Source organism: Chrysemys picta, chromosome 6 (assembly GCF_011386835.1).
Source record: "Chrysemys picta bellii isolate R12L10 chromosome 6, ASM1138683v2, whole genome shotgun sequence".
Taxonomy (NCBI): Eukaryota; Metazoa; Chordata; order Testudines; family Emydidae; genus Chrysemys; species Chrysemys picta.
This window is the reverse complement of record NC_088796.1, coordinates 79,886,853-79,910,060: the sequence shown is the minus strand read 5'-3', so window position 1 is coordinate 79,910,060 and position 23,208 is coordinate 79,886,853. Positions and strand designations below refer to the sequence as shown.

The 23,208-nt window shown below is 40.5% G+C and overlaps 1 protein-coding gene across 2 annotated transcripts in view; it reads left to right on the top strand.

The window, feature by feature from the left end:
- FBN2 (fibrillin 2) overlaps positions 1–23,208 on the top strand; it is a 257,739-nt gene that overhangs the window by 209,381 nt on the left and 25,150 nt on the right. For both annotated transcript variants that reach the window (XM_005303063.4, XM_065599317.1), the window contains 8 exons: positions 14,910–15,035; positions 16,294–16,446; positions 16,938–17,003; positions 17,344–17,469; positions 17,599–17,718; positions 18,921–19,043; positions 19,632–19,763; positions 22,204–22,329. In XM_005303063.4, coding sequence (XP_005303120.2) covers positions 14,910–15,035; positions 16,294–16,446; positions 16,938–17,003; positions 17,344–17,469; positions 17,599–17,718; positions 18,921–19,043; positions 19,632–19,763; positions 22,204–22,329 — 972 coding nt within the window. The remainder of the gene's footprint in view (positions 1–14,909; positions 15,036–16,293; positions 16,447–16,937; positions 17,004–17,343; positions 17,470–17,598; positions 17,719–18,920; positions 19,044–19,631; positions 19,764–22,203; positions 22,330–23,208) is intronic.

Here is a 23,208-nt window from a genome sequence, read left to right as displayed (position 1 = left end):
TGATTTACCAATATAGTAGAATATCTGGTGCAAACTTGATGAAAAACATGTAAATATTGTTGATGAAAAGCCTCCTTAGCAAGTCATGATGACCCGGAATGTGTAATAAGGAATAAGCAGCAACCATCAGCAGCTGTCCTTGTAGTCAGCAGGCAAGATATTATGAGCTGTGGTGAGAGAAAAGGATGTAAGAACGGTCTTTTTTAATTTGGATTAATGAAAAACATTTTTTGTCAAATGCTCAAAGAATTTACAGTGACTTTTTCTTTTCCTAATCTTTTTTCCAAATGTAAAAAGAGAGATTATCTACTGAATATATACAGTGAGTACAAAAATTGTAATTTTTGGCAAGCAGTACATTAAACAGCTATTAGAAGTATCTCGTATCATAGAATTTGAAGTTTAAAAATCTTAATAAAACTATTGAGCTACTCTTCCCTATGGAAACAGAGTTTTCTAAATCAGTTTCTCATACCAGATGTTTTCTGTTTTTGAGTCTTACGTGGGAGCACGTGCATCAAGATTTCAATCCCACATTCATAGCAGAGGTGGCGAAACAGATCTTTGTTTCAGTTTTAGAATATCTTTGAGAACCCTGCTGAAAATCAGTTCAACACTTTAACATCACCTTTCTTTTCTTGTTTTGTGGAGGAGAAATACAGAGCTCTGCTCCAGTGCAGCAGGGAATTGAAACCATAGTTACCAAATTAGAAACAATACCAAAACAAGTTCAGTCCTCATCAGGAAAACTAAGAGGGCTACCATGAACCTAAAAGTGTGTGTGTGTATAAATGTATAATGGAGTCAGTGAGAGACTTGCTCAAGTAAGGCCTGAAGAAAACCTCGGTTCATACTTCAAGATTTAGTCTGTAACAATTTAATCTATCTAAATCTAGGAACAGAGGCGGAGCTCAAAGACACTGTAGATTTTCCTCTTTTAAAAGTATGATGTATTTTCTAAGCTCACAAGTTTTTCATGCCAGTATCATTCTACATTGTTCAGTTTGCCTGCCGACTTTGCAGCTTCTTTTGGCTGCTGCTGCCGCCTATATTAACAACTGAGTTTGCGATTAGTCTAGCTCACCTACAGTTATAAAATCCTTCAACATGAAAGTTGTTGCATCCCCAGGGATATCACTGTTTAAGACCATGTTTAATTTCCTCTCAGTGTCTTGTATGTTTTAGGACAACACCACAATAAAAGTGTCAAATATTCCCTTTAATCAACTTTTGCAGTTCCAACAAAAAACAGAATCGCAAATTCCTACTTTCTTCATCCTGCTGGGTTAAAAAAATTCTATTAATATTTTGACTTATATCACAACGTTTTGCATTCAGTTTATTTAATGTTGCTTTTCTAATGTGCAGCCTTCTTTGTAATGCTCTGTTACTATATCTGAAATTTGTTTATTATTGCAAAATTCAATTCATTTACAGCTGTGCAACTAGAGCTAGATGTGTGAATGAAGGCAGAGTTACTCCTGGGGGATTTCTTTGCCAAAAAATTAAAAATTATGCAAAATTATGCAGATTTTATTTGTCAAAATAATGCAATATAGTCACACCAGTTTCAATTGTTTTGGTAAGTCTCCCACAGTATTCTTGCCGCCAAGTTAAAGAAGTATGGGCTGGATGAATGGACTGTAAGGTGGATAGAAAGCTGGCTAGATCGTCGGGCCCAACGGGTAGTGATCAATGGCTCCATGTCTAGTTGGCAGCCGGTTTCAAGCGGAGTGCCCCAAGGGTCAGTCCTGGGGCCGGTTTTGTTTAATATCTTTATTAATGATCTGGAGGATGGTGTGGACTGCACTCTCAGCAAGTTTGCAGATGACACTAAACTAGGAGGCGTGGTAGATACACTAGAGGGTAGGGATCGGATACAGAGGGACCTAGACAAATTAGAGGATTGGGCCGAAAAAAACCTGATGAGGTTCAACAAGGACAAGTGCAGAGTCCTGCACTTAGGACGGAAGAATCCCATGCACTGCTACAGACTAGGGACCGAATGGCTAGGTAGCAGTTCTGCAGAAAAGGACCTAGGGGTCACAGTGGACGAGAAGCTGGATATGAGTCAACAGTGTGCTCTTGTTGCCAAGAAGGCTAACGGCATTTTGGGCTGTATAAGTAGGGGCATTGCCAGCAGATCGAGGAACGTGATCGTTCCCCTTTATTCGACATTGGTGAGGCCTCATCTGGAATACTGTGTCCAGTTTTGGGCCCCACACTACAAGAAGGATGTGGAAAAATTGGAAAGAGTCCAGCGGAGGGCAACAAAAATGATTAGGGGTCTGGAGCACATGACTTATGAGGAGAGGCTGAGGGAACTGGGATTGTTTAGTCTCCAGAAGAGAAGAATGAGGGGGGATTTGATAGCAGCCTTCAACTACCTGAAGGGGGGTTCCAAAGAGGATGGAGCTCGGCTGTTCTCAGTGGTGGCAGATGACAGAACAAGGAGCAATGGTCTCAAGTTGCAGTGGGGGAGGTCCAGGTTGGATATCAGGAAAAACTATTTCACTAGGAGGGTGGTGAAACACTGGAATGCATTACCTAGGGAGGTGGTGGAGTCTCCTTCCTTGGAGGTTTTTAAGGCCCGGCTTGACAAAGCCCTGGCTGGGATGATTTAGCTGGGAATTGGTCCTGCTTTGAGCAGGGGGTTGGACTAGATGACCTCTTGAGGTCCCTTCCAACTCTGATATTCTGTGATTCTGTGAAGTTATTTAAACTACAATACAGAAAAAAATCACAATAACTATTCAGCATTTCCTAAACACATGAAAGATAAGTTACAAATACTTGGTAACTAATACCCTGCATTCCAGTTATAATCCTGGATTTTCATTTAAATTACATTACAGAACACCAAACAGGGAGGGAGAAGGTAGAATGTCATTATAAATTGCTCTGACTTTCACACATGAAAATCATACAGTTTTGCTAATCATTGTCCTGGACCTAGCTGGGTACTTTGGGAAGTGCTTGGCTCTGATTATCCTGACGTTTTATTGACTGCTTGGTAAATGTTTTATTTGCCCTCAAAAGTCTTTTTTTTTAAATGGGTAAGTAAAAATCTAACTCCATTGTGCCACTTTGGCACAGGAAAAAAAGTGAGAAAGTGCATAGATCTTCCTAGCTGATTCCCTTACGGTCATTTATAAGGCTTTACATCACTCTGGCAATACAGGGGCCTTAAAACTTCTACAAGTTTTTATGCTCCTGGGGGAATTGACTGAGAACGGGAACAGTTAACTAACAATAGAATAATTAACAATGTTACTATGCAGACCGGTTGCTACATTTCTTCCTCAGAGAATGAGATCAATTAACCATCAACAGCAACATTAACAAAATGTGTTTCATTTTTTTTTACAAAAGCTATTTTCTTTAACTTAAAAACAAACAATTTTCAGTAACATGATACTAATATTTAATTGTTTTTTTCAATTCTCAAGAAATTACATTTTACTAGGCAGGGGGACTGCTACACTTCTGCCTAAGGGACAGAGCCTTCCTCCTGGATAACAAAAAGACCTACCCTCCTCCGTGCCCCCGGAGCCACAGTATCAAGAGAGGGGGACTGAGTCTCTCTCACTTGTTGGCCAGCCTTGCCCCCTGACAGTAATCAACGTCTCCCCTGCATGCACGCACACCGATCCCCCCCTTCCCACCAGAGTGATTTACATCTCTGAAGCTGCTCCAGGCAGGCTGGGCTGCCGGGGAAGAGACACATGTGCCCCCGCAGATTTCTTTTGCATTTTTCTGCGTGGGGGGAACAGAAATATGTGGGCCATATGAATTCTGCACCCCCACATTGGCACAGAATTCTGTCAGGAGTACAGTGTGTCTCCTTGCATGTGCAATTACATCAGATGTTGTACCATAAGTCAGTAATTATTGTATTTTTTTTCTAAATGTCATTATTTATCATCATTCTCTCTCAAGACTTGGAGAGCCTTTTGATCCTCTAGAGGTCATGAGACAGAGTTACAAAATGCATGACCCCTGTGAGAAGCAAAGACTAATTAGGGGAGCTGGTCAGGCTTTTAGGTTGACCACCTGGAAGTCCACCCAGGTCTGCAAAACTTCTGGACCCATATTGCTTGTTGAAATAAATGTGAGACAGTATCTATTTTATAAATTTTATTAAAACTGTTAAACTAAAATCAAATCACCAAAGATAAGTTATTAATATTAAAATAAGAATATAGTATTACAGCTATCAAATAAGAATCAAATCAATTCAAGCCAGAAACAGGTTCTTAGAGTATCCTATGATGTTTAGAACAGCAGTTAGAGCTATGAAATTTGCAGTTGTTTGAGAAAACTTTCCTAATTGAGAATGTCTGGCCTTCCCCAAGAAGTTCAGGTAATGGCTATCAGCTTGCCTTTTGAGGGTTTGGATCTCTCTAGTTCCATGCTGGAGAATCTGAAAAGGACCAGAAACACAAGAAGATCCCTAGGGTTCACCCATTTCACCTAGACTTCATCTTTTAAAATATGTGACTACTGGGAAATTATCAAAATAGTCCATTATAACCAGGTGATCATGTCTTCCCAAAGTTGAGTATGTCAATTCTAACTTTGCTGCATGAAATTGTGAGTTCCTATCGAATCATTGGTTCTTTCTGCTGGGAATCTCGGTACTTCTGAAATGTTTCACCGTTCTGCTCAACATTTCTTCAATGCCACTATTCATCTGTGGCCAGAATACAACTTCTCTAGTTCTTTTGATGTGGTCATTCCAAAGGTGCTCTTTGTGTATTCATTCCAATGTTTTTCTTTCTCATCACTCTGTGAGAACCACAATCTCTTGCGAGTGTGTCTGCCATTACTTAGTGGTATCCAGGTTAGAACTTCAGGGTCACATCATAGTTCTGTATTTTTTAAAGTAGTCACTATATCCTTGATAGTGCTTCTACAAGCCGCTTTTTGTGTATTGCAATCAGAGATTTATGATTACTTTCTGCTTTGAAGCTATGGCCATAAAATTGTGAAATCTAGTACATCCATATGCCAGACTTAATGTCTCTTTTTTTCAATTTGCAGATACATCTTCTTTGCAGCCGTTATAGCCATACATGCATATGAGACTGGTAATCAATCAGTTCCATAACACTGTAATACTACTCCCAGCCCTCCTTTCAAAGAACATGTGGAGAGTTTGATGTCTTTCAGGGACCCAGAAAATTGCAGCTCTGGAGCTATCATCAGAATGTTGTTTAAATCGTTGTACTCTCTTTTGTGCTCTGGCATCCATGCCCATTATGGTATCAGTGTTCACTTTCATACCTGCTAGATTCTCTAACATCTGTCTCATAACATGAAATATTTCTGGAGCCTAATATATTCCCAAAGGCAGTTTTAGGAAGCAGTATCTGCCAAATTGTGTGTTGGAAGTGCAGTTCTCCTTTGTTCCTATGTGTGCTCCACCATAGAATGTGCATGTGTTTGTGCACTCTTGCGTAGAGATTTTAGTAGCAGAGTCCATGCCTGCACTCTATATATCCGTGGATTCTGATGCAAGGGTATAGGGAGAGGCAGGCATACCGCTGCTCCAGTTCCTTCTCAACTGCCCTTTGCTTGAGACAGAGCGTAATGGAGTCCACTGTTAACTTCTCAGCTCTTAAATTTTTAAGAAAATAAGTATTTTATTTATTGTCTTCCTAATTGTTATATTTGTTTTTTATTTGCTTTAGCACATTTTTGTTTCTGCCCCTCTCCCCCAATCACTTTTCTTTTACCATCACTCTGGTTGTCTACAGTCTCCCTGCTTGGGTTATGCCAAAGACCCAATGTTTTCAAACCCTGTCAGACCTGCCACAGGTCTTTCCCCTTCAGCAACAAGCATCCCAGCTGCCTTGGAGAGTCATATGTCTCATCTAAGAGCAAGAGCACTAGGCTTAAAAGCAGATCTCACAAGCTGGGGGAGGATAGGTTGACGCTCCTCCTGATGGAGTGCTCATTGAGACCTGTGGGGGGGCGTCCAACTCCCTTCCCTCATATGTTGGCCTCAGTCACTTGATCCAGACTGATCACTTCAAAAGACCATAAGGCAGATTCAGAAGTGAAACACTTAGAGGAAGAAAACCCATTCCCCCGAGAGAGACTCTCCAAAAGGGGAAAGTCACTTCTTTAGGACAGGGAGCAAGGAGACTTTGCATCCCAGTATGAATACTGCTAAGGCTTCTGCAGGCCCCAGTACCAAGATACCAATATCCACCAGAAAAGACTTTTGGTATGCCTCGTGCCGAGATGTCTTCTAACAAACCACCATGAGTGGCACCGTTGTTAGTACTGGAACTGGAGACCTGTAGGAGACTTCTTCAACCAGTGCTCCAGTACTGCTCTTCTATGTATGCAGCCACAAGAAACACATGGACCTTACCTCCATACTGCACCCGATTCTGTCCCCCTCAGGTCACATGCACTCAGACTGTAATTTTTCATTGTCTCCAGTGCCATCTCAGGTTCCTGTTGAGCACTGTCCAGGCTCTCTGGTATGATCCAGATTCCTCTCCTATGAAGCTCTCTTAGTTACAGAGGAACCTAGGTTTCCCCTCCTAAAGAGTACCCAAAAGGATCCCTCTGGTACCATCTCACCGTTTGGAGCCAGAGTGTCCTTAGGTTATCCTGCATCCCAGCATACAGTCTCCTCCCCCTTGGTACTGATATACAGCCCCTCTGCTGATCCCTGGGTCTTTTTAGTAGGACATGGAGAGGATACTTCCTCAGATTGGGATGTTTCCATCCAGAATTCTACCTCCTTTGCCGTCCAGCTCCATTCTGTGGAGGTATTGCCCTTTATGCACCACTGCAGTGGGCTTTCTGGAACCAACAGACCAGTATTATAGGATACCCTCCCATAAGAAGCCCCATCTTTATCAACAGACATCGGTACCACAGGAATCTTCTCCCCAGGATGAGAGAAGCTGGAGTTAGAGGTTTAGAAAGTCCTCCTCCTTGCTCTTTTGCAAGGAGGCAGGATGGTAGCAGGATTCTGCCATACAGTATGGGGTGGTGACCTATTAATGAGGTTTTATGGTCACCACGCCATACTGTATGGCAGAATCCTGCTACCATCCTGCCTACTTGCAAGAGAGCAAACAAAAATATTATGTACTGGCCAAGGGACTAGAATATATTTTCTCCCATCCCACCCCCAACTCCTTGATAACGGATGCTGTCAACGAGAGCAGCCAACTCCCTTGGATAAAGAGCTCAATAGTCTGGACCTTCTGGGCCAAAAGAGCTACTCATTGGCTGCTCTGCAGTTTAGGGTTGCGAATCATCAGGCCTCAATGGCAAAATATGATTCTACAAACTATGCTAAATGTACACATTTTAGTGACTACCTGCCACAAGATCAAACAGAGCAGTTTCAAGCTCTCATCTTGGAAGGCCAGATGATTGTGAAGACTTCCCTTCAAACCTCCCTCAACGCAGCTGAGACAGCCTCACGTTTGATGGCAACCGAGTGACGAGCCTCTTGGCTACAATCCTCCAGCTTCCCCCGGGAGGTTCAGAATATAGTGGAGGACCTTCCTTTTGAAGGGTCTAAGCTCTTTAGTAGTGACACCAACAGTTCACACCACTCCTTTAAGGATTCCAGGGTGACCCTGTGGATCCCTTCAGATCTATATGCCTACAACAGAAAGATGATTTAGCAACCCGTAGCTTGCTCAATGTTCTCAACCTTTTTAATACCAGACCTATATGAGACATGCAGAACTCTTCCAGACCTCACAAGAAAGGGCTCTTTTCAGTGGTGACCTCCCAGTATCAAATGGCCACTTTGATAGCATGGTCGAGGGTCATGGGCCACCCCTTTCTCTGGATCTCATGTTTCATGAAACCACTCTCCATCTGTTCTTTGGGGATGATCTCCCCTCTACCTGCCTGGGAACTCATCACATCAGACAGCTGGATCTTAGAGGTGGTTTCCACAGGATTTTCCATTCCATCCCCCCCCCCCCCCCCGGCCCATTTTCCTGCCTCTTCAGGGACACTTCTCACATGGGTCTCCTAAGGCAGGAGATTCAACCTCTACTTTGGGGAGTGACTGAGCCATTTCCCCCCAGAATTTGTCAGAAGAGGGTTCTGCTCCCCTCTTCCCAGTTCCCAAAAGGGTAGGAGGGTGGAGGTTGATCCTAGACCTCATAACTATTAATATCTTTATCTTTTTGCAGCCTTTCAAGATATTGTCCCTAGCAACATTAATTCCATCCTTAATTCCCAGAGATTGGCTCACTGTCCTCAACCTCTAGGCTGCACACTTTCATGTAGCTAAGCACCCATCTCATGGTTTGTTGTTGGTACAGAGCATTACCAGTACTGTGCCTTCCCCTTTAGCCTTTCAGCTGCTCTGAGGACCTTTATAAAGGTCCTCTCTGTCATTGCAGCTCAACTTATCTGGGGGAGGATAATCATCTTTCCCTGTCTGGGCAACTGGATCCTCCTTGAGGTCCAGTCAGAAACAAACATGGCCCTAGTCTTATTTTACATCCTGGACCTTTTTCTAAGCCTGGAAACATCTATCCTAACACTGGTACAGCACACAGACTTCACTGAAGCCACTCTGGACTCCTCAACCACCAGCGCATACTTACCAGCAAAAAGGTTCACCACAACAGCCATTCTTATCTCCACTCTACAACAGAGCACAAATCCAAAGCAAGGGCTTGCCTGCAGCTCTTAGACCACATGTTGGCCTGCATGTATGCGATGCTCCATGCAAGACCTCACCTTCAGTGCTTTCAGGCCTGTCTCTGAATGGTTTACACCTCCATCAGTCTTTTCAAGTGAGTGATCATACCTCCAAGAGTTCTCTACTCTCAGTTGGTGGAAGGGTCCTCTCAGAGTTTGTGTGGGAGTTCCATTTTTGTATCCGTCCCCATCAAGGGTCATCACTCGGAAGCTTCTCTACTTCATTGGGATGCCAGGCTCCACAGCCCATTGCAAATGGACTCCTCAAGAAGCTTGTCTCCACATCAATGTTCTAGAATTCAGGGCAGTTCTCTGTAAGTGCCAGTTTTTCCTCTGCTCAGGCAAGGTAACACTGGACAACAGAGCAGCAATGTACTAGATAAATCATTGGGGGGGGGGGGGAGTTCCTAATACTTATGTGCAGAATCATTAAGACTGTGGTACTGGAGCTTATCCCACTGTGTAGCTAACTCAGTGGTCTACCTTCCATGCCTCCAAAACACCGTATCAGATTCCCTGAGCAGGCACTTTCACCAAGAGCAGTTTTGTGATCTGCTTCTTTCTCTGCAAGTGTATTTTTGCTTTCCTCTCGCAGCGGGTCTCCTGATACAGGACTTGGGCACCATAACCCACCCCAATCTGTTAAATCTGCACCCCAGGGCCTGGGTCCTCAGTGGTTCTCAGGCATAGAACTGGGTTGCTATCCCAAAGTTCAGTCTGTACTCCTGAGTAGTAGGTAACCAGTCATGAGGAAAACCTACCTGCAAAAGAGGAGGCACATTCAAGTCTGTTGTAAGCATAAAAGGGGGGTCAATTTATGAGTATGCCAGGGTGCCAATTATATTTTTAAAGCTGAAGTCTAACAAATTAGGTTTGCCACTATATAATAGAATTCAATAGGATAACTGCTTTTTATTGAGTTCAGGGAGCGTTAGCTTACTAGATCAACTTTTAACTTGAACAGTATTTCTCAAATCAGGACACTTGCTTATTTTTAATCAACCAACAATTTATTAATTCACCCAGAACCACATAAATATATAATAAACGATGCACCGCTCAAATGTAAACACAACCAATTGTATATACTACACACACAATGCAGACCTGCAAGAAATTATCACACATAAGAGTTGAGGCTCAGAAGTTATATTAAAGAACAATGCAAATTACCAAGATTTCTTATTACATTTACTTATCATCAACAATTCTCAATTGTTTAGTACCTAACACATTTATCACATGTCCAAGAGTGGACTTGTCTTTAAGGCATTTGAAGAGTGTGGTTACTTCTCTTTGACTACACTGGTCCAAAAGGGACACATTTTGAATACTAGAAGTAATTGCTCAAAACAATTCTTTTCAATCTCTCTCAGGTCAATTTGCTTAGATTTATAAAGGAGTTAAAATATAAAATGTTTACACTTGAATTCTCACTAGAGAGTGTAGACTCAGCAAGATAACCTACAGTTATATATATTAACAGATCGAAGGGGAAATACAGTCTTTGAAATGAAATCTCACCACTTCTTATCCTCTTAACCCTGGGATGGGGGAAGAGTCCTTTCCACACAGCTGATCTGGGCATCGGGCACATTTAGGATTGTGCAGCTTCTTGTGTTAGGTTCTGTCAGTTCTCTTAAGTATATGGTGACCTCAGTTTTATATACCCTAGTTTCAGGGTTTTTTGGAGGGGGACACCCTCTTATTCCTACTGGATACTTGCCAAATTAGTGGTTGGGTTTTATGCAGTGTAGTTGTAGTCAGTCCCAGGATATTAGAGAGACAAGGTGAGTGAGGCAATACCTTTTATAAAAGGTAATACCAGCTCATGTGTGCTAGCTAATCTTGTTACCTGCTTGCAGAATGACTCATCCACTTCCTCTTCCTGATTTGATGGTCTATAATAGACCCCCACCATGATATTGCTACTGTTCTTTTTCCTTGTTATTCTCACCCAGAGACTCTTGTTAGGTCTGTTGTTCACTTCCCCTTGGACCTCGGGGCAAGTGTATACATTCTTGATGTACAGCACATCACTTTTTCCTTTTTTTCCCCATACCTATCCTTTCAAAACAAGCTATATCCTCAATGCTGGTACTCCAATTATTGGAGTTGTCCCACCAAGTCTCTGTGATGCCAATTAAGTCATAATTTTCTTCATGTACCATGACTTCCAGTTCATCCTGCTTGTTCCCCATACTCCTTGACTTTATATACAGGCATCGAAGATATTTTGCAGACTGCCCTGTTGCTTTTCTTTTTTGCCTTTTTAATACAGTTGTGATTTCTAGACCCTTCTCCAGAAGTTTCATAGATTCTAGGACTGGAAGGAACCTCGAGAGGTCATCGAGTCCAGTCCCCTGCCCTCATGGCAGGACCAAATACTGTCTAGACCATCCTGGTTAGACATTTATCTAACCTACTCTTAAATATCTCCAGAGATGGAGATTCCACAACCTCCCTAGGCAGTTTATTCCAGTGTTTAACCACCCTGACAGTTAGGAACTTTTTCCTAATGTCCAACCTAAATCTCCCTTGCTGCAGTTTAAGCCCATTGCTTCTTGTTCTATCCTTAGAGGCTAAGGTGAACACGTTTTCTCCCTCCTCCTTATGACACCCTTTTATATACCTGAAAACTGCTAGCATGTCCCCTCTCAGTCTTCTCTTTTCCAAACTAAACAAACCCAATTCTTTCAGCCTTCCTTCATAGGTCATGTTCTTAATCATTCTTGTTGCTCTTCTCTGGACCCTCTCTAATTTCTCCACAGCTTTCTTGAAATGCGGTGCCCAGAACTGGACACAATACTTCAGTTGAGGCCTAACCAGCGCAGAGTAGAGTGGAAGAATGACTTCTCATGTCTTGCTCACAACACACCTGTTAATGCATCCCAGAATCGTGTTTGCTTTTTTTGCAACAGCATCACACTGTTGACTCATACTTAGCTTGTGGTCCACTATAACCCCTAGATGCCTTTCTGCCGTACTCCTTCCTAGACAGTCTCTTCCCATTCTGTATGTGTGAAACTGATTGTTCCTTCCTAAGTGGAGCACTTTGCATTTGTCTTTGTTAAACTTCATCCTGTTTACCTCTGTCCATTTCTCCAATTAGTCCAGATCATTTTGAATTATGACCCTATCCTCCAAAGCAGTTGCAATCCCTCCCAGTTTGGTATCATCTGCAAACTTAATAAGCGTACTTTCTATGCCAATATCTAAGTCGTTGATGAAGATATTGAACAGAGCCGGTCTCAAAACAGACCCCTGCGGAACCCCACTCGTTATACCTTTCCAGCAGGATTGGGAACCATTAATAACTACTCTCTGAGTATGGTTATCCAGCCAGTTATGCACCCACCTTATAGTAGCCCCATCTAAGTTGTATTTGCCTAGTTTATCGCTAAGAATATCATGTGAGACCATATCAAATGTCTTACTAAAGTCTAGGTATACCACATCCACCGTTTCTCCCTTATCCACAAGACTCATTATCCTATCAAAGAAAGCTATCGGATTGGTTTGACATGATTTGTTCTTTACAAATCCATGCTGGCTATTCCCTAGCACCTTACCACTTTCCAAGTGTTTGCAGATGATTTCCTTAATTACTTACTCCATTATCTTCCCTGGCACAGAAATTAAACTAACTGGTCTGTAGTTTCCTGGGTCGTTTTTATTCCCTTTTTATAGATAGGCACTATATTTGCCCTTCTCCAGTCTTCTGGAATCTCTCCTGTCTCCCATGATTTTCCAAAAATAATAGCTAGAGGCTCAGATACCTCCTATATTAGCTCCTTGAGTATTCTAGGATGCATTTCATCAGGGCCTGGTGACTTGCAAGCATCTAACTTTTCTAAGTGATTTTTAACTTGTTCTTTTTTTATTTTATCTTCTAAACCTACGCCCTTCCCATTAGCATTCACTAAGTTAGTAATTCTTTCAGACTTCTCGGTGAAGACCGAAACAAAGAAGTCATTAAGCATCTCTGTCATTTCCAAGTTTCCTGTTACTGTATCTCCCTCCTCACTGAGCAGTGGGCCTACCCTGTCCTTGGTCTTCCTCCTACTTCTAATGTATTGATAAAAAGTCTTCTTGTTTCCCTTTATTCCCGTAGCCAGTTTGAGCTCATTTTGAGCCTTTGCCTTTCTAATCTTGCCCCTGCATTCCTGTGTTGTTTGCCTATATTCATCCTTTGTAATTTGTCCTAGTTTCCATTTTTTATAGGACTCCTTTTTATTTTTTAGATCATGCAAGTTAGTCCCTTCCCCTTGTCTTCGTTACTTGAGCCTAGATGTGCATTGGCTGGATTTTTGTCACCATCTCCCATAGGACCTAGCTTAAAGCTCTCCTTATCAGGTTAGCCAGACCACGTCCAAAGATGCTCTTCCCAGTACTTGATAGATGGAGCCCAGCCCAGCATAGTAATCCTCTTTCCTGGAACATCAGCTCATTATCAAAGAAGCCAAAGCCCACTCACCAACACCACCTGACACACATTTACTTCCGCAATTAGATGGTCCTTGCCTAGGCCTTTTCCTTCAATAGGGAGGATGGACAAGAACACCACTTGTTCCCCAAACTCTTTCATCCTTCTTTCCAGAGCCATGTAGTCTTCAGTGATCCGCTCAAGGTCATTCTTGGCAGCATCATTGGTGCCAACGTGGATAAGTACGAAGGGGTAGTAGTCTGAGGGCTTGATGAGTCTTTGCAGACTAGCAGTCACATCCTGAATTCTAACTCCAGGCAAGCAGCCCGCTTCTCGGGATTCCTGGTCCGGACGGCAGATGGATGATTCTGTCCCCCTTAGGAGAGAATCCCCAACCATCACCACCCTTCTCCTCCTCTTGGGAGTGGGGGTCGTGGAACCCCTGATCCTTAGGACAATGCATTCCACGCCTTCCAGTCAACGGGGGTCTCCTTCTGATCCTTTCCCCCAGATGACCCTACCAAGGCATTCTCAGCAGTAGTACCTGTGCAGAGAGCCTGAAAGTGGTAGCTTACCTCTATCTGCATTGGGGGTATACTGGTTCTCCTCTTTTTCTTCTTCTGGAGGAATATGCTGCCAAATTTCTTTCTTGTTCTTCAGTCCCCCCTGTGCTGTCGTCTCCGATTCTTTGGCATGCTGTGCCCGCAGTACCAAATCCTGACTTCTATCCAGGAAGTCTTCATTTTCTTAGATGCAATGCAGGGTTATTACATGGGTCTTTTTTACTCTAACCTTTTTTCCAATATGGAGACCAGATTGCACTTTGTACAGAAAAAGTCACTTCTATTGTCCAGGAGAACTTGGCACATCCCATGATGATCTCAACAGCCAACCTCACTATCTAGATTTCCTACCTTGTAATGTATCAAGAGCCTCTTCAGATATATTTATTGCTCGCACAAGCCTGAAAGGCAAAATCCTGTGTGGGCTCACCCCCTAGGTGAACTCTCAGGCAAACTCCCTCTGTTTGCTTCTCCTCTGTTTGTATCTTACTTCATAACTAGAACTTAAAAAGTATTTGTAGTAGAGTAAAAATTCCTTTATTTTTCTTTGTTTAACTTATGCTATGTTTAAATTCCACATGTTTAAATATACCTAGCTGTGTTTTTTTAAATAAGTGATTGAAAGTCAAGAGTTTAAAAGAAACATTTGTATATACTACAAATCAACAGTGGCTGCAGAAAACATTCGTAAATATTAATGTGTGCATGTGCCATGGGGGCTCCATTCTTTCTGAAGTCAGGCGAGAACATTTAGAATTTAGTTTCAGGTTTAGATTCACTCAGAACTTGAAAAAAAAAACCCACCTTTTTTAAACTCTTCTTTGGCTGTTTCATGTTTACGAAGAATCTTTTTTCCCCTTGTCCTAAAATATCTGCTCCCATTGTGGTTTGAAAACATTTAACATTTATAGTATGAATAAGACAATAAGATGTGCCCAAAGTGACGTCTGATGGCACAGGAAAGATACAGATTCAGAAGACAAAAAGCAGACACTGTTAGAACTGTACGGGATAATGAAAACCAATAAACAAGTGGAAAATTACACATTTCAATCACTATTTTAAAAAGGAAAGAAGGGGGAGCTTTTTTGTGTCTGTTTTGCTGCTTGAACAGAGTACTGAGTGTGGCTGAAGTCAAATCTTCTTTCAGATATCAAAGAAATACATAAAATTTATGCCAGGTGGGCTAATGATTAATCTTTTCTCCTATTATTTTGCAGATATTGATGAGTGCAATGAAGACCCCAACATCTGTCTCTTTGGCTCCTGCACTAATACTCCAGGAGGCTTTCAATGCACCTGTCCCATAGGCTTTGTGCTGTCTGACAATGGACGAAGGTGTTTTGGTAATATGCAGGGTTAAACTGACAGCAGTAGTTAACAAACTTTGCAAGAAGAGTGGGGACTATGTAGTAATGTCTCACAGGTTGTCAGGATTGTTGCCATGTCATGCTCTTATTACAAGTTTATGATGTTAAAAATAAGTTGATTAGGTTCTCCCAGCAAAATAAATGTTTGTCACATGGTGCACCATGCTCTACAGAAGACAAATCTCCTACCTTCTAGTACAACTTAGCAATATGACCAACAGTCACAGTTCCCTTTAATCCTTTTATAAAAACTAAATCCATTGGTTCTTTTAAGGGTGGATTCCCTGCCCAGATGTGCTCCCTTTGTGCCACAGGTTATGAGCTTCTACACCTTTCTCTCTACAGCCCCTGGCACTGGGATGCCATTCACCTCTGCCAAGATGATGTACAGTCCTGCTGGAACTAGCACTGGACTAGGGCAGATAATCATGGAGCTGTAACCAGCTTCCTGATAGCACCGTGCTCTGCTGCATCCAGCAAATGCTAGGCATGACAGGAAACTTGCCTCAAAATATTGCAAGAAATCCTTTTCTTTTTATACTCCAAAAATACTTGTTTACTTGTAGGAAAACTGCATTTGCATCATGAGCTCAGTTCCTTGTTCCCTGGGCTGGCAGAGTCTGGGGCTATGTGGAGCTGTCATTTGTAAAGGCAGGAGTGGAAGTATTTTTTACCTGTGTAATGATGGTCCCTGCTGTCCTGCAGAGGGTGAATAATGTGCAAGAAAGTCTTAGGCCTGGTCTATACTAAAACATTAGGTTGACCCAGCGATGTTGCTCAAGGGTGTGAAAAATCCACATCTCTGAAGGGTGTAGTTAAGCCAACCTAACCCCCACTGTAGATAGTGCTAGGTCTATGGAAGAATTCTTCCATTGACCCTAGCTACTGCCTCTCAAGGAGGTAGATTACCTACGCCAATGGGAAAATCCCTTCCCTCAGTGTAGATAGTGTCTACATTGAAGTGCTACAGTGGCACAGCTGCAGTCCTCACTTCAACACTGAATGCAGCAGACAGCAGTTGTGCATAACTGGGTTGGTATCCTGTTGTCTGGGTGGGAGATGTATTCCCTAATATAATGGGGAAAACTCAGGCCTAGAATTATCCCTGTTATTTTCAGATACATTTTTCTCTAATCAGGTAGGAGCCTGTCATATAGTATGTGTGGGTTTTTTACTTACCTAGCTTATTACTGTTGCTTTTTGTTTGTTTGTTTGTTTGTTCTCACTTTTCTAGATACCCGGCAGAGCTTCTGTTTCACTAACTTTGAAAATGGGAAATGCTCTGTCCCAAAGGCTTTCAACACCACCAAGGCAAAATGTTGCTGCAGTAAGATGCCAGGAGAGGGATGGGGTGATCCTTGTGAGCTCTGCCCCAAGGAAGAAGAAGGTATGCATCATGGTTTATAATAAGTGTAGGAAAAGACTGAAGGAAAAGTGAAGGAAAAGTGTAGGAAAAGACTGAAATGTGAAGGCAAAATAGTGCTTCTGCACAGCAGTAAATTAGCCTCCCGCAGTAGTAGGGGGAAAGGCAAAATGTGGGTTAGTGCCCAGAAACACAAAAGCCGTCACTGGCATTTGTTTTGTTACCCTACTATTTGGTTTACACTAAAACTGAGGGGGACGCATTAACTGATGATGTGCTAAGAAAGCTGCTCTATAGGCTCTGACACGATTACTCAGGCTTATTACTAGTAAAGGCTGTTGCAGTTGAAACTAGCAAGAAGGGAAAAATACAACTCAATAACGGGGAAAATATATGGTGGGAATATCTATCCAAAACTCACTCTTTCATGGGTGTTAATTAAATTCAGCTGCCTTAATGGTGTTGATCACTTTCATCCTTGTTTGTTTATAATTGTTTAAAATGTTCCTCTACAGTTGCTTTCCAGGATTTGTGTCCCTATGGCCATGGAACTATCCCTGGGATTGATGATACACGGGAAGGTATTGTTTTATTTCTGACACCACTTAGAAAATCTTTAATTCCCAGTTAAGCGAGGCGCCATTGGGTAATGCTGTTTTATTCTTTCTGGTAAAGCTTTTTTTTATTTTGTGGTTTTTGTTTTGTTTTCAAGTGTGACAGAAGTTTTGGGACACTGAGAAAGCTTACAAGATATAGTCTATTTTTGAAACTGCATAGTTATATTTTGGCCCAAGACACATAGAACAAGATGTTTACTTTTTGGTCATTTCCTGCTTTTTATTAGAAACGTAATATTTAATATAAAAAACAGTGAATTTGAGAGCTGAAAGATTGCAGTTTACGTGGCTTTCTATTTTTCAGATGTCAATGAATGTCTTGAGAGCCCAGGCATTTGTTCAAATGGTCATTGTATCAACACTGATGGATCATTCCGCTGTGAGTGCCCCATGGGATACAACTTAGATTACACTGGAGTGCACTGTGTGGGTAAGTTCTGATTCTACATTAGGCAAACTGTATTGCAAGGATAGCAATGCTTAAAGTTCATAAACTTAAAATACCACTTAGCCTGTGTCCCAGTTCTCTTAAGTTTGTGTTTTACTTATTTCATCCTAGATACTGATGAATGTTCGATTGGCAATCCATGTGGAAATGGCACATGCACTAATGTGATTGGTAGTTTTGAATGTAACTGTCATGAAGGATTTGAGCCAGGCCCAATGATGAATTGTGAAGGTAAATTATGATTTCCACCTTTTTACCTCCTCTTTTTCTCTTATATTTAAAATATTTTATTTACCATCACACTATCGAGGGGGTATATATTGGGTTTTTATTACAAAGTCAAAGTTATAAGTTAAAAGGAATCTCTCCTCTTGAAATATGGCAATGAAAAATAAAGCTTAGGGTTCTGAAATGAGCTGTGTAAAAGTAAATGTTGCAAAAACAGTACTTTTCATGACTAGTGTGTGGTGCAGTGTAACCCTGCTAACATTCCTTTTGAAGGAAAAGTTTTCTCCTCACCCAGCTCTAGAGAAATATGTTGCCTGAGAGAAGTGTTTCTAAGAATAACTGAACATCTTAAATTTCCTCATCAATACATTGTAATGGCCATTAACGTGGCATGTGAGTGCAGATAAGTATGTTTATTTTAATAGTCAAATATGCTGCTTGTTAGTTTTTTCCCAAATCTTAGGGTGTGGCCTCCAGCGATGGAGGGAGAGAAGGGACATGGATAGGCTACTCAACTGTTCTCCAGCGTCTCAGCTTTCATTTGAAAATAAGGGTCTAGCTGTTACAAATAAGGGGTGTAAAGAAAACCTTGAAAATGGTACCAGAGTGTAGTTGGTTCAAAAATGTTTGCCTGAGTTTGAAGAGAACCTGACACAGTAGCTTTGGAGTGTGACTTGCCCCATTCATTTCATTGGGTGTTAAGTCAAATGCCACTAATAATACTTTAATTGTCAACATTAACTATTTCACTGCTCAACAAAACATGTAAGAAAGCAGAGAGAGGATCATATTATGAAGATCTATTCATTTTGGATAGGCCTTTAACAATATATGGTGGGTTTGAAGGAGGGCATGATTAGTTTATTTTCCTGAATAGAAACTCAGCTTTCAAAAGCTTGGGAAATGCAAGACTGTCTATTGTAAATAGTGTCATGTAGTAAAATCTCAAACCAAACCAAAATACAAAACACCTGCAACTCTAACCTTAAAGGTGACTTTAGAAGTGTATGTTATAAAAGTCAATATGTATGAGGATATATTTATTTCTTGTTTATGCTGCTTCAGAAATACACAAAAAAATACCCAGGATTTCTAACACTTTTTAGATGGTAACACAGAAAATGTGGGTATAAAGAAAGTTCTAGTGGTGCTATTACAGTTAAACTGGAACATAGCATTCAGTCTCCCTTTTCCTTACTATTCAGACATAAATGAGTGTGCTCAGAACCCTTTGCTGTGTGCTTTTCGGTGCATCAACACTTACGGTTTCTATGAATGCACCTGTCCAGTTGGCTATGAACTGAGAGAAGACCAAAAGATGTGCAAAGGTAATTAACTTAAAAAAAGTTTTAGAAAGTAATGGCTATTGAAATGTAATTTTTTCCCCATGCCTGTTACCCAGTAATAATCAAAGTACAGTCAAAAGTTTTTTTTTCAGTGCATCCTGTATCCAGCCTTTTTAATAAAATGTTGCAACAGGACCTACCATATGATGTACCAAATTGATACACTCAGCATTGTGTCCAAGACAGAATATCACCTGGTGGGCCTCGTTGTCCACTTGCCACAAAAACTTGGATCAAGATGGAGCATTTCATGCTGAAGCATGTCCTCTCTGTGGGTTATACTGTAACAATGTTAAAGATGGAGGTTACTGCTATTTGCTTAATTTTATACAAATTAGGAGTGGCTCTCAGGCTTTTGATTAATTGCAGAGCTTACATGCCCCCTCAATCCTCCCCAAGTAGCCTGTCACCTAATTTACTCTTAATAAAAACAGTTTGTGGTTAAGAAGAAAAATAAAAATGATATTTTCTGAACAAATACTAGTTGTCTTCTACAACTGAACCTACAAGAAAGCATTCATGCTAGGTCTTTGTTATTTGAAATACAACACATACTACATTTTTTTTCAGACCTGGATGAATGTGCTGAAGGTCTTCATGATTGTGAATCAAGAGGCATGATGTGCAAAAATTTGATTGGCACCTTCATGTGTATCTGCCCTCCTGGAATGACCCGTAGACCTGATGGAGAAGGCTGCATGGGTAAGGCTTGGGAACACTTCATATATTGCTCCAATATTAAAATGAAAAATTAATATACAAGTACATTTGGAAAATAACTATAGATGGTCCCCGACTTATGCAAGCGTTCTGTTCCGGAACGCCTTGTGTAAGGCGGGAACGTATAACCGAAAATTACGGGGGTGGGAAGGGGAAGCTTACAGAACCTTTTCCATAAGTCCAGATTTGCATAAACCGGGTTTGCGTAACCCAGGGAGCGTCTACTCAGAGCATTCTTTGGTTAGGTGTCAGAATTATATACCTCTTTGAAAAGTAATTGAGATAACCAGAGACTTATTTCTCTCAAGCAGTCCAAGATCACTGAAAGGGTGGGAATTTTTAAATACAAAGAGATACAGAAAATTTACTCTGTGTTGTACTGCTTGACACTGAAGTATTGCTATAAAGTTGTTACTCTGATTTTGAGCCAACTTCAGTTATCTTTTGGAAAAAGCCAACTCCCTAAGCGATATTATTATCCCTTTGTGACTTGGTTGTTTTCTGCATTGAAACATTAAAGGGCTAATTTTTTGCACAATTTTACCCCTCCAAACCCGCTCCTAAAATGATGAATTATTGAATTGTAGGCTAACAGGGAGACCGCCAAAATCATAAATGGCAGCTAGGTGCTAATTAATTACATCCTTTGCTACTTGACTGTGGGTTTAGATAAAGTAATTAGAGGCACAACTCCTCAGAATTGCATCTGCAATATTTTGTAGGGACAAAAACACAACATTGCATCTGTGCTCAGCTACATATACCCAAACATCTGTTCATGGGGATGGAGACACAAGGCCTCTTGAACTTTCCACTTGACAAGTCTACTCTAACCCCGTTCCATCCAGTCTTTTCTTGTTTTAGGGCTTGATTCTCTAATCTTTACAGTGAGTAATTCTTACACAAGAAGTCCCAGTGAACTCAGGACTACTTATCATAAATAACAGTTAGGGCCTTAGGTCTATATTTGTTTCTTTTTCTGTGTGGCCTACCTTTGCTTTCGGTGCACAGGGTTGTAAGAATTAAGTCTTAAAATTACTGTGACTACCCATTAAAGCCTTAATCAGCTAGCCAAAAGGCATCTCTTTTGATTGTTCTTTAAATATGAATAATAAAAGTAGAAGAATTATTGTAGATAAATAAATGATATATTTGCAAAAGACTGTATTAATAGTAGACAAATTATATGTACGTATCCAGCTTTTTCAGAGTTAAGGGGTAATGATCTAGAGCAAAATATGAACATTTTACTCCAGCCATCAGCAGCAAAGAATTCATAGACATTAAAAACCACCAAAATTCAGAATAATTCTCTCATCTTAAGATGAATAGGCAAACAGCTTCCCTTGACCATTACTGTAATTTGTTTAGAGGGAAAAATGGATAGATTTTGCCAAGTGCTGCTGTGTCTGGAATCAGAATTTTTCCCTTGCAGTATCACAAATCCATTGCCCATTCTGAAGCTTTCTGTATTGACAAAAAGTACTGGAATTCATCTCCAAGTTGAAAAAAAAAATTCTTTAGTTCTCTTCAGCAGACATCCTGGTGAATGTGTTCAAGAGAACAGTAATAATCTTCCCTCAGCAGCAGAGTAAAATCTCTCCTTATAAAATTATTATTTTATTGTGCATTCAAGGAAAACAGTCTTCTTTAATCATAAAGTATATCAGTCTATTTGCTAGTAAGAAATCAAGAATTGTGCCTTTATGCGAGAGATAGCTGTTGGATTCAAACCTACCTCTGTTTTTGTCCTGAGCAGCCAAACCCTCCAGTGTTGTTCTTTTAAGCACCTATGGAAATTACTGTATCAATTTGTTTTTTGCAAGCTAATATGGGAAAAATAAGGAGCAGACACTTTGGGATTATAAACCCTATTTTAGGAAAGCACCTAAGCATACTTAGTTCTTACTGACTTCAGTGGGACTTAAGCATGTGTTTAGGTGCCCTTCCTGAACAGGCACACTTTATAGAATCGTGGTCATGTGACATACTCTTTAACTATTAATTTTCTGTTTCTAAATGGCTCACACTATTTTATTTTGAATGACTTCATTAGTGTATAAAATTTCATTTTAATGCTAATTGCTGGACAGAGTTGTAGTGCAGTGAGCTTATGCCATGATTCATTTAAAACTTACTATAATTGGTAGGAAATTGACAACGTTTCATCTTTCTAAGTTGCTATATTTTTCCATACCTTCTTCAAAGCACATAGTGTGCTGAGTTCTCAACAGAAGAGTGAACATCAGCTTTTGGAGGCTTACTCAGCTGTCTTTTGGCCACCGCATACAAATATATTAGTTACCAAAATGTTTGAATTTTCTTTGCCTGCTGAGTAAATAACTGACAGTTTTTAGTCTGTCAATTCATATAAGTTTTAAATCACATTTATTGTGTGTATGTGTGTGATATTTTTGTAAAGATGAAAATGAATGCCGTACCAAGCCAGGTATCTGTGAAAATGGTCGCTGTGTGAACATTATTGGAAGCTACAGGTGTGAATGTAATGAAGGATTCCAGTCAAGCCCATCAGGCACTGAGTGCCTTGGTAAGTTGATTTCCTTGGCATACATTTCCCATTACATGAAAAAGTATAAACTCTGTGCAATAATATTTAAATAAAAAATATTTTATGCTTGCTGCTTGCTAAGATTTCTACCAATAATGCAAACCCTGAGTACTTCACATGTCTCCTGGCTGTACAATAGATTAAATCACAATCCTTGATCTGTTTTTCAGGATTAAGATAAATTGAGTTTTCAAAGAGAAAACAATGATTTATTTTATTTCTGGGAAAAATGATAATTAACATAGCCAGGAAAAATGGTGGTTTCATGCTGAAGGAAAAAAGTTTGCATATAGGGTAAGCGAGGCTGATGCTAATGTTAAATAACAAATCTCACATTAAGAGCAAAATATTTCTAATTATTCCATTTATGAGCCAGATACTGCTGCTACAGAATTCGAATGTTAGATCTGTTATACTGTACAGTTGTGTGTAAAAAATAAATACAAATCATTACTTTTCAGTAACTATTTTGATTAATTTTTTCCTAACTCACTGTTTTTCCAAAATGGAGATTATTATAGTATGAACATTTAAAGTAAGAACAGGAAATGTTACTGGCAAAATTCTATATGTCATAGGCTCTAATTTCAGTCTGTAAATTAACATTTTAAATAAATTCTAAACAATTAAAAGGGAGCTAATACCAACTTGAAGGATCTTATGCCTACCTGGAAACAATTTTAGGATAGTCTAATAACCTGAAGAGGAAGGCAAATGAATGCAGTCACTGATAACTTGGGAGAGAGGCAGGAGTGGTTGATGAAGCTGTTACTGCATGCTGAAGAAAGGAGAGTGACTAGAGTTGTTAACTGTCCAGCAGGGCTTAGTTTGTTAGTAACTTCTGGAAGATAGCAGGGC